This window comes from Homalodisca vitripennis, chromosome 1 (assembly GCF_021130785.1).
Source record: "Homalodisca vitripennis isolate AUS2020 chromosome 1, UT_GWSS_2.1, whole genome shotgun sequence".
Classification (NCBI taxonomy): domain Eukaryota; kingdom Metazoa; phylum Arthropoda; class Insecta; order Hemiptera; family Cicadellidae; genus Homalodisca; species Homalodisca vitripennis.
Window position 1 is genome coordinate 64,437,241 of NC_060207.1, and position 12,396 is coordinate 64,449,636.

Genomic DNA, 12,396 nt, shown 5'->3' on the forward strand with positions numbered 1-12,396 from the left:
CCTAGTTTATCCCTATCAGGTCAAAATAGATTGTTAAGATTCTTTCTGCAATCTTTGTGGAGTCAGGTCCCATACAACTACTGTACAGCTGTGTCAGTGTTATTGCAGCTGTCAGTGAGCCAGGTCAGTGTGGCAGCTGTTGAGTCAGCACAGTCAGCAAATACCACGCCTCAGATTATGTGTAACATATGGTATACACAAATGGGTGTGGTTGATAATTATGGTTAGATAGGCTTCAGTTTTAATATTTGTGATAGTAACTATGATTAACAAAGCCTGTTAACAAGATAAAATAGCTTATTGTGGATAATGAGCTGCCTCTTCTCTAGAACTAGGTCAGCTGAGTGTCAAAATTTTACAAGTGTTCTTCCTTTCTTATCTTGCAAATCTTGATGTGTTTCTTTATAATAAGTTCACTTACAGTTGTTGAAGTGATGTTGTGTGTAGTTTCACAGGTACGTGTGTTGGTTTACCCATAAAAACTTCCACTATTTAAGGGAGCACTTTGCAGTTAGTGTAGAGTGTCCGCCATCTTGAAAGGGTTCTAAAACTTGAAAAGAAGTTTTAATTTTTCCAGAAATGAACTACTATGGATTGTAAATACGAGGTGTGTTCAGAAAGTATATGTATATTTTGGATTTCAGAAAACATGGAATAAAACAAATTGCTTAGGTTAGATTAGTAAAATTACAACTGACCATTTTAATAATGTCCAGTGGCAGAAGAAGGATTGTCTGGATCTTCCTCTTCTTGGAATTGATCCTCATCCAAATATAATTCATACCAGTTTGGGTTAAATAAAATTAATGAGACTATAATTTATATAATGAAGATTTTACATACATTATATTTAAAAAATTGAAAGGAACTTTACCCAACATATTTGAACATGAATTAAATCTTAACATTTTGTAACTCTGGACTTTCCAAATTTTTTTATTTTAGACAATGATAGTTTTTACCTCCAAATTGCAAAAAGCAAGTTGAGAGTCAGATGAGGTGTTATGCAAATTTTCAAGTAATTCCATGCAATCCACAAAAATTGGGAGCTTTACCTCATTTTCACCTTCAGTGACTGTACTATATGACCAGAAATTTTATTTTAAACAAACAATAGCCTACCAACAATGTATGTAATAGACTCTGATCTAGTTTGTAAAACAATTAAATGACTAATTTAAAAATACTAATAATAAAAATAGCTGTGTACAAATTAATTATAATATTACCTTCAATTTAACAATATCAGGCTCTACTTGATCATCAAACTCCCCAGGATAAGTATTGTATTCGGCAAAGAAGCGGTCCACTCCTCTCAGCATCACATAGTATACTATCAGGCTGTCTGGATTTTCAAGGCTTTGGGCTGGATAAGAAATAGAAACATTGTATGAGACACAAAACTACTTTATTATTATTTCAAAGATCTAATAATTGTAAAAAAAATAATTGAGGAGGTGTTATTTTATCAGGCAAAGTTAGGATTATGAAACCCACTTAAACTGAGGAGGAACATTGTAACATAAAATTGGACGAGACGTGGCCATCTATATAAATACAGAACGCAGTAAATGCAAAGTCCATATTCTTGGTTGAGTTATAATCTCGCTCTAATTCTTGTCAGTATGCACTTTACGTTTGCTGTGATCAGGCATCAGTGCAACAACGATTTTAATACCATGAGCCTGTAACATAATTTCAACGATGACAGCCAACAAATTTTTGTTGGCATTTCATGATGAAACAAATCCTTTTGTGCTGGCAGTCATGGATTTGTGGTCCTTTAACTTATTGGTCCAACATATGGTTCTATCTCACCAAAAACCAATCTGTTTAGATAAGTAACGTACTTTAAAATATATTATAATTGTAGGGGAAAAGGATTTTGAATAGATTTAATTTAATTTTCATAAAAAATTTGTTTGTAATATTGGTTTTAATGGAGAGTTTAGGTTTTAAATTATAATAAAAAATAGTACATTTTCTTAAAAAATTGTGAATTAATGGTTAATCTTAACATTTGGTATAATGAGGTGTAAATGTTTTTTAATGTGTAAGTAATAAAAATGACATTGTATTGTAGCATTTGTGTGGTACTTTCATAAGACAATCCAAAATAATATTCAAATGCTAATTGTATCAATAGAAAAATTACACCTCAAATTAAATAAAAAATTAAATTTTAAACAAAATATGAAAAGACCATAATAATACAAATAGACCCACTACAGATTTTGCTCTCAAGTGGTGGGGTTCACTACTTTTAAATGACTAAAATGATATTACAAGTTCTGTTGGAAACAATTAACACCTGCACGGTTTTTTATGTAATATTACGTTCATAGTGATTGGATAAATGTATGCTACTAATGTTATATTAAGCATTGTTATAATGTTCCTGTTTTATTCTGTTGTATGCTGTAATATTGCACAAGAGGCATTTCTATGAAAACTGTGTGTCACGCACATAGTTTTCTAGTATAGGTCAGCACTTTCTCGGTCTTCTGTAATGAGTGTTTGCACCTAGATGAATTTGCTGTAGTCCCAAACTGCAGACTGTTACCACATGTTACTGTAAGTCACTTGTCCTAGACTATTTTATGGTTTTATTCCTAATGTTTATTGTACCAAGGAAATATCTGACGCACAAATAGATGATTAATTGGCTTTGTTTGCATGGTGATAAAAAGGACAAGGATGGTGAAAATGACTCAGTAAATGATATATAAAAAATATCAATAATTTGAAAAAGACACTAAAATGAACTTTTCAGCAAAAAGTATACCTATATAGCTACACTCTACAAATCTGTCTCAATCTGATGTAAAACTTAATCATTAGCAAAACCAATATTAACACAAAATTAAAAATATATTTTATTTACTAAACACCCTGTCATATTCACAGAACATAAATTGGGATATAACAAAAAGATGACAAAATGAGCTCAGCCTTCACATCCACATGCGAACACATACTGAATCTATTGACAGCCATATCTGAGAATAATTGTTTCCACACTTATTCTACAGTGACAGTCACATTGACTTTTGTTTGAACGTAAGTATTACAAATTTTAATGTTTTTTTTGCATTTTATAATTATTTTTTGGATTGTTATATTAAATGTTATTATTATCCTTCATTTTACAAGTTAATTATTAATTATCTTCATAAATTCAATTTTGAGTTGTAAGTAAATAAAAAAACATTGTTAAACATAAGGTTTAATAATTTTTTCAATTCATTATGATACGAGGTAATAGTACACTTTATCATGTGTCACGTAACAGACTTTGCTAAGTTTGCATGCAAAATTTCAAATCTACATAGCTCATTTCATTCTTTAGATTTTCTGCAGAAGATAAACAGGCATACAATCATATACACAGGGAATGTTTACATCCTCCAGCAGACAAAAGAGAAATTTTGTTTGCCCACTGAGTGATAGGCATCATTGACGCTCAGCTAAATTCCATAGTTGGACATGCATCATTATAGAACTCATTCTTGTCAGTGTATAAATAACGTTTAAAGAAAAAAAATCTAAGTGTACAAATGAAATCTTTCTCAAAATATCTTGCCACATGATACAAAGACATTTTTTCAGTAAGTTAAGTTTTAAAGCAATGTAGAAATATCACCAAATTTAACATTGACACTAGTTTATTATATTTTCTTTTTACTCTATGAATAAAAGTGCCACTTGTTAAAATCTTATATGATTGTACACAGTTTGTTCACAGATTTATTTATTCAGTTATTTTCTTGTTTCCAATATGATTACCCATAAAACCAATGTAAAAATATTTGTTAACACATTCACTGCGGATGACAAAATTACCGGCGACAGAAAAGAAAATGTGGGAATTTTTGTTGTTTTTTACTAACCCAAAACAGAGTCAGGATAGCCGAAAGGGTTGTCCAAGGTATCCCGGAAGCTTCGTTGGCCGGAACGGGTGACGTCATGTCTGTACCGAGTCTGCTCGTCATCCGCACCGGGTGCCGGTCCCTGTGTTGTATGTGCTCGCAGCGCACTAGGTTATGGCACAAACACTCGCGAATTACACGTATACAGTACATGAATGACACGTAGATAGTATATCAATTACACGTATTGGGGTGGGGTGGCCCACTGGGGGTGAGGGGACGCCGCCTTCACCGTCCCTAGAACTGTTCGAACTCGACTCATTGTCTTCATCAGAAGAAAAATTATCGTCAATAACATTATCGTCTTCCTCCATTATGAGTACATACACTTACAAAGTCAACAGACACTATAATCCACTCACACAATATCGCAAAGCATACACAACAAACGAAAATGGCGAACCGGCGACGAATCGCACCAACTGACTCACCGAAACAGGCACACCTCGCTATGAGTGTTACATCCTTCCCGGACAACTGCTCACCTCACACTGAGGCAATATGAAAGCAGCTGCTGTATGCCGAGCTCGCTCGTCCACCGCCCGGTGCCATTTTCGCATGACGAGCATGTTCGTCACCCGCAGTGAATGTGTTAATAGTAAACCAAATCTTATGAAGTGACATGCATCATAATCAAACTCAATGTCACTCATATATAAATGAACCTTCATGTAAAATTTCAGATTTGTGGACAGACAGAAATGAAATTCTTCCAGATCTACGAGTAATCGGCTTCGCTAAAGCTTAGCCAACCAGAAGTATTGTAAATTACAAGCTCTATAATCCTGGAACCAAATGTTTTTCAAAATGTGGCTTTGTAGGACCATATTTTAATGTGAGTTATGAAACCCATTGACCTATTTTGGTGACAACAAGACATTGCCTATAGTCTATGAACACCCTGCAATCAGTAATTTGAATTATCTATACTTTAGAACAATTTAAATCTGATTAACTTTCATTTTACAAAGTAAAAGGTTTTGCAATTTTTTTTAAACTCTATGTCTTAAAAACCAATTTGAAAACAAAACAATATATAAAATAACATGTTTTGAGCCAAAAAGTTTAAAATAACAGGGTTATATTAATCTTTACAAATAAACATTCATGTACACTTATTTGTAGTTGTAGGCTATATTAAATAGGGTATTTGTAATTTTCCATGAAATAAAATATTTCGCTTTACTGCAGTTAATCATATCCATATCATATGACACATTCACTTATTCAATGTTATGGCTAGCAGTTTGGGTTGAATAGAATTAATGAGACTATAATTTATATAATGACGATTTTACATTTCTTGCCCTTACCAATTGTATTGACTGCTGGTGAACGAGGATCATACTCATCTGCGAGACAGGTTCCCCTGATCACTGCAAGACTGGCTGCGTGTCTACAAAACTGTTTCACATCGGCTTCTGATATTGTATCGTCTGGCTGGTTCAACTGGTGCAGGAGCTGCTGTACTCTGCGGTACACCACTTCTGCATCTCTGCTTGCTTTGTTGTAGTACCTAAGAAAGACAGACACATTTAGGATTGGAAATGGTAAATTACAAACAATTAACCTGAAAATTACATTGAGGTCAATTTAAAATTTAAAAATATGATATGAGTGGTGTGTGGAAATCCATTGTCCATGAATATTCTGTATTTTTCTTCACTAAAAGTCAAACATATTGTTTTTAATTTTACGCATAAATTTAACTAATTTGCATTACTGTACGTCTATTGTTACTTACTGTTAATTTTGTATTATTATTATATCATTGAATTGTACATGATTAGATGTAGGCAGTCTTAACCTTAAAATAATTAATAAAACCCTTACTAACAGTTTATTTTTTTATAAAATACAGAAGTGTAAAGACAGCATAATTGTTTGTAAGTCGGATTATTTATATTGCATGGATTTTAATTAACTCTTAAGGAATTAAAGATTAGTGTAACATATATGACCCTATTCTAATTAAGGGTTAATTTTAAGAAATGTTTCTAATAAAAAATAGAAAACAAAACAGAAAACACCCACAACACCGAGAAAACCAAGAACAACCTTGTCTCCAAGCATACAACCCTCGTGGATACTGAGTGCAATAGTGAACTTACTGTGTGTAAAAAGTGTAAACTAGTCATACATACAAGAATGTTTATCGAGGTTCCATGCTCAAAGTAAGCAGAACCTGCTGAAATTCAGCAAACAAGAGGAAGAAAGAAAGAAAGCTTTTAATTTTACACACAATAGAACCATACTATAACAATATAATTACAAAATTAAAAGTCAGTGGAATTATGATGAATTCATGCTAAAATCTTGCTGGTAGTGAATATGCTTTACTTAAAAGTTAAACATAACTGTTACCTTTATCAGATGGTTCACAGGGATTTAAGGAAATTGAACATGCTAGGTGGGAAAGAGTTACCAAAGAATATTATCTTTGTTCACAGTACACTGTAGTTAAATTGTACAAAAAAAGTGTTATAATTTTTATTACAACACTTTTCATAGACAACCTTAAAGTTAAATCACTTTCTTATTTACGAGGACAACATGACTTACAACTGTTGTAGTGTGATATATCGAGCTGTCTCAGCTGTCATATCGGGCAGAGAACCTCTCAACGGTAAAGTACCTGCGCCTTCATTCTCTACAAAATCTCTCACAGCCTTTGCGATTATCCAAAAAGGTTTGCTCTGGAACAATAATAAACTTGCCTTATAAATAGAAAAATCCTTTACCACAAATATACGGCACAACTAAATATTTAAATTGTCTGGAGAAATATATTTTTAATAAACTTAAATGGTTATACAACTGTACATCCTTTTCATATTTTAATCTCTTGAGGTTGGCTAACTATAAGTTGACCATGGTATTTCTGAGGAACACTCGTGTGTAAACCAGATATTATTGTCACTGCTTTTTGTAACTATTGCTGTTTGGTACTTGAGTTATTTCATACTTTCAACTTCTACTCGTGTTAAATGAATATTAATTGGTCTTTATTCAAGATAAGACTGAAAATTAAAAAAATAACCTACTAACTCAGCTGACGTCTGCACTAATGTTGTGACTTTACACATGGCCGGTCTTATTTGGAACTTTTATTGATGATGACGAATTATTATATAAATAGTACGATTCTGATAGTGTGTAAATTAATTTTAGTTCTTTTGTTCATCATATATTTTTTATATTTTTACAATATTTTTTAATTTGTATTTACATTAAATCAAGATAATATTTTGTGTGAAAGTTAATTTTTCAGCAAATTAAAAATATAAGTAAAAGTATTTCAGTATATAATAAATTACGTGTATAAGTTAAATGTTGCAGATCATGTTTTTATGTCTTCAAGTCTTGCTCTTTTAGCAGTGAATGATTGTTCTTCTTCATTTTTAAGCTGAACTGACAGTTTCTTTATTAGCAGTATTGGTCTCTTCTACTTCTTCTGAGTCACAATTGTGATTGGCAGAAGTTCTAAGTGAGTATAATTGCCCAACTCGTAATAATTAATTAGGACATAAGACTGTGTATTTGTAGTCTCTTTCCTACAACAACATTTGACAGAAAGGCAGCCTTTCTCTCACAGCTGCAATAAATTGTGTTTAAAAGATTAATTTTTCGGTGGTCAAACATGATAATAATGATTTATTCCAGAATAAATACAGGTATTTTACAGAGTTGTAGACAGGAATTACACTGCCACAGTTTCAAGTAGCGTGGCAGCGCTACACAAACAAAAACATGAATATTGTTCAGTCCAGCAAAGTAACTGTCCTTTGATAAGAGCAGCACCACGCTCTGTGCCGTCTGTGCTCACTATACACTATATACACTATGCTACACTAACTGTATAAAACTTTGTACATAATTGAGAACTTAAAATTCCTTATTCTATACATTCTATAACTAAACCATTATTAATATTAAAAAACAAATACAAAATTTAAAGTAATCATATAACTGCTGTATCTTCCATTTTTTCCTTTTAACAAAACATACATTTATCTTACATAATCACATTGTTTAGAAAACTTAAGTCATCATAACTAAACAGCCAGTATTTCACCTCCCGAGAAAAAGCTCTAATATTTGAACATACTTTTATATTAATTGGTAGTTTATTGAAATATTTTGGGCCTACATAAATAAAAGATTGTCTGAATAGTGATTTTCTAACTTTAGGCACTCTAAAAACATTATTACTGCAACTTTCTTGTACTGTAAAAAAGTTGGTTTGTTCCTGTGTCACCACTTTTAATGTCAAACAAGCATAGAACCTTGTAGACAAACAGGTGCTGTACTGGTAAAATTTTTAATTGATGGTATAATGGAAAAGAACTTTCTCCCTTCTGTTTGCTAAGAATTATTCTTATAAAATAGTGTTGAAGAATACGTATTTTTTCAATTTTATACTTAAAAGTTCCTCCCCAGCATTGAATCCCGTACTGTAATTTTGAATGTATTAATGCAAAATAAAGAGTTCTTAATAAAACTTCATTACAAAAATTTTTCAAAAAATAGAATTTTCTCAAAGCTGGTTTTAGTTGTGTAAGTATCGAATGTACATGTTTTTCCCATGTAAGTTTTTCATCTAAAATAACTCCAAGATATTTGAAACTAAATTCTTTATTTATGACCAAGCAGTCACAATTATTCATGTTAACGCAGTCTAATTTGTGGTACTTTAATGACAAGAAACTGAATCCATTAAAATGAAAATTTACATATTTTGTCGTTTTTACATTTAATTCCATTTTATTATTATAACACCAAAGCCTCAAAAGAAGCAAATCATTTGAGATGTTAACGAACATATCCTGAATATTTTTTTTAGAATAAAAAATAGCTATGTCATCGGCAAAAGCGCTTGGAATTCCACGGAAATTTGATTCTAGTAAATCGTTTATAATATTAAAAAAAGAGTTACAGACAACATGGAACCTTGGGACACTCCAGCTCTGACAACAGTAGGGCTACTTAAAGAATTTTGTATTTTTACACGCTGCTTCCTTCCAGTTAGAAATGTTTCAAACCATTTTAGAGCACTTCCCCTTACTCCTATTGATTTTAATTTGCATAAAAGTATTTTGTGATTTACTAAATCAAACGCTTTTTTGAAATCTATGAATAATCCTGTAATTTTTTCACCTTTGTTAAAACTATTGTAAATGAAATTTGTTACATTGATAAGAGCATCTTCAGTAGACTTTCCCTTTGTGAAAGCATATTGCTTAGTGCTAAAAAAGTTTATACTATTTAGATACTGAACTAATCGCACTTTCATAATCTTCTCAAATATTTTTTAAAAAACTGACAAAAGACTAATTGGGCGGAGGTTATCAATTTCTTTGCTTGAATTATTTTTAAAAATGGGGACGACTAAGCTTAGTTTTAAACTTTCAGGAAAAATTCCGTTTGTGAGACTTAAGTTTATAATGTGAGATAAAACAGGTGAGACATATTGAACTATTTGTTTTATAAATAAAACAGTGATATTGTCAAAACCCGAGGATTTCTTATTTTTTAAGCTATTTATTATTGAGGCTACTTCGTGCTCCGTGGTCGGTGACACAAAAAAGGAATTTACTCTACTCGCCAACTGTAATTGGCCTATCTCATTATCCGAGTTTGAGTGAATGTCATGAAAGTATTTGCTTATCTCTTGCGCCACGGCGGCGGGGTCCGAAATAGTTTCCCCGTTATCTAATTCAATCTTTTCAACACCCTTTTTATTTTGTGCGCCACTAATTTGATTTATTATTTTCCACTGAAGTGACGTATCACCTTTACACTCTACAATTTTCTTGGAATAATAATTGTTTTTTGTAATATTTATTTCGTTTGATAATTTTTTACAAAAGTTATTGTAATACTGTCTAAAAGCAATATCATATGGTCATATGGTCTTTATACACTTTGTACAGTTTTTTCTTCCTATTTATTTTGTTTATAAGTCTGGCATTTATCCAGGGGCTAATAGAAGTTGCTTTTTAAATTTTACTGTTTACATTTACACTTTTTTGAGAGTTATTTACAATTCCAGACAAAAAATCATGAAAAATATTAAAACCTACGTTAGCATCCTTTGCTTCATAACAACTACTCCAGTCAACATTCTGTAATCTTTCTGTAATCTGTTTATAATCTGGTATACTATGGCTATTGTTTGTAGGTCTACTACTAACAGAATCAATGGTTTGTGAGAACTGTTTAATTTTTAAAGTCAAGAAGCTATGGTCAGTTAAACCTACATCAATGACACCACATTCAAAGTTACTTAAATATCTATCTCTTATAAACATGTGATCAATGCATGTCTTAGAGACATCTGTAACTTGTGTTGGTTTATTTACCAGTTGAACAAAACCGTAATAGTTTAGAAGGTTTAAATAGGTTTGAGTAGTGCTGTTATCTACTAAAGTATTTATGTTTATGTCACCCAATAATATTACATTGTTGTTTAAATTAGATAAAAACGTGCTTAACTCACTTAAAAATTTATTTTCTGGAAAACTCTGGATTCTGTACAAACAGCACAATTTAAAGAAATAATGTTTAAAAGTTAATTTTAATAATACAGTGTCAGCAGTGTTGAAGTTAAAATTTAATTGATCAACGCTTATATTTTCAACTACATAACACACAACACCTCCGGCTCTGTATGCGTCATTGCAACAGTGAAAAACATTATATCCAGGTATCTGGTAAAAGTTAATTACATCTGTATTTATCCAAATTTCGCTCAAGGCAATAAAATGAATTTTTTGTTTTATTTGGCTTAATTCTAATAGAAGAGCATCAAAATTCTTCCTTATGCTTCTAATATTTGTGTGAACCAGATTAAAAACATTCCCTTGCTCATCGAAAAAGCTTTCTGAACTGTATTTGTTATGCAAGTTTTCACAATCAGTCCTTATGGCTATTTCTTACAAAATTCTTAACAAATAAAATAAGGGTAAAACAAATACATACTTTATCAACAAACAAAAAATAATAAAAATAAAACTAGTCCTAAAAAACAGCAATATATTAAAGATTATTTTACTTGATTTTTTTGATGTCAGCCAATGATATCTTCATCAGGCGGTCGTCGGGTAACTTCTTCACGAAGAACTTCGCATCCCGGCACCAAGCAAAGCTGTAGCCGACGTCTCTGCATCGCTGCTTCACCCTGGCGTAGAACTGCTTGCTGGCAGGTGACAGGTGGTCATTCACGAAGACTCTCGAACTTGGGAATGCAGGGTTGATCTCCTTGGCAGTCAGCCGTCTCTTTTCCCGGTACTTAGCGATCCACTGGTCCCTTCTGGCTCGGTTGTTGAATTGAACGATGATTGACTGCTCTCTTCCCCTTTTAAAAGACGGCACGCGATGTGCGGCAGCGACCTCAGCAGGCTCAACCTCCAACCCCAGCGCCGCGCCCACGTCCTTCACCACCGCCTCCATGCATTCTCCATCCATCATCGGCACACCGCTGATCTCGATATTATTTCTTCTTGAATACTGCTCGAGTTCCATCGTTCTCTCCCGCAGTTCCGTGAGCTCCTGGCAGATAACTTTATTTTCTGACCGCAATTCCGCGTTCTCCCTCTTGAGGTCAGCAAATTGGGTTCTTAATTCTTCCATTAATGCAGTTGAAGAATAAATTTAATCGGAGATGAATTGTACGGATTTCGTTAGTTCCAACATATCATTTTTAAAACTTTTTAGTTCTTGAAAAACTTCTGTTTTGAAAGCTTCCATCACCTTAACTATAAAGTCTTTGATCAACTCACTATGACCAGAAGATGCAGAAGCAGCACTACCGGCTGTTGGAGTCTTGTTTCCAGTCTTTACACCTCCACTCCATGTTGGAACGTAAATTCTTCTTCCCGTCAGTCTTAACACAGTTAGCATTTGCTGAAACACCACACATCGCAGCACACTTGATAGCACTCGCATCATCACACTCCTTACTACAGACGGCACAGATCAACATTTTAAATTTTTCAATACAATATATCCTATACTGACAGCGCAAACTGTATGTCACCACACGTCGCTTCGTACACGAGGTAGCCTTGACCTTGAACCGTCGGAGCGATAACGCACTAGCTCTTATCTGCTCGGCTGCTCGAGCTGGACTGATATATCACATGGCTTCATAATACCATTCGTTAATATATTTCAAACCAAATCGATTGTAATATCACCATCAAAATTTTCTTTAATATCGTTAAGAGAAAATTGGCATTAGCTTGAGTTTATTTTAATAATACACACAATAACTTATGAAATATTTTGAATCTTCACTCATAGTGTGTCTACAGGATGTTGAGCTTGTTCCTTTTAAAAAGATAATATGCATCAATTATGATAAGTCTGAACTTCACCTGAATCTTTAAAAAAATTCAGTCGATCTAATAGTTTTATTTAACAAATCTGGAAGATCTCTTTCCTTTAAAGGTAATACAATTTTTTC

The 12,396-nt window shown here is 32.7% G+C and overlaps 1 protein-coding gene across 1 annotated transcript in view; it reads right to left on the reverse strand.

Moving 5' to 3' along the window:
* LOC124363344 (NEDD8-activating enzyme E1 regulatory subunit) overlaps positions 1-12,396 on the reverse strand; it is a 61,855-nt gene that overhangs the window by 13,479 nt on the left and 35,980 nt on the right. Inside the window, exons 6-8 of the mRNA XM_046818596.1 lie at positions 6,492-6,625; positions 5,243-5,445; positions 1,230-1,366 (exon numbers count right to left, since the gene is read on the reverse strand). Of these exons, the coding sequence (XP_046674552.1) occupies positions 1,230-1,366; positions 5,243-5,445; positions 6,492-6,625 (474 nt within the window). The remainder of the gene's footprint in view (positions 1-1,229; positions 1,367-5,242; positions 5,446-6,491; positions 6,626-12,396) is intronic.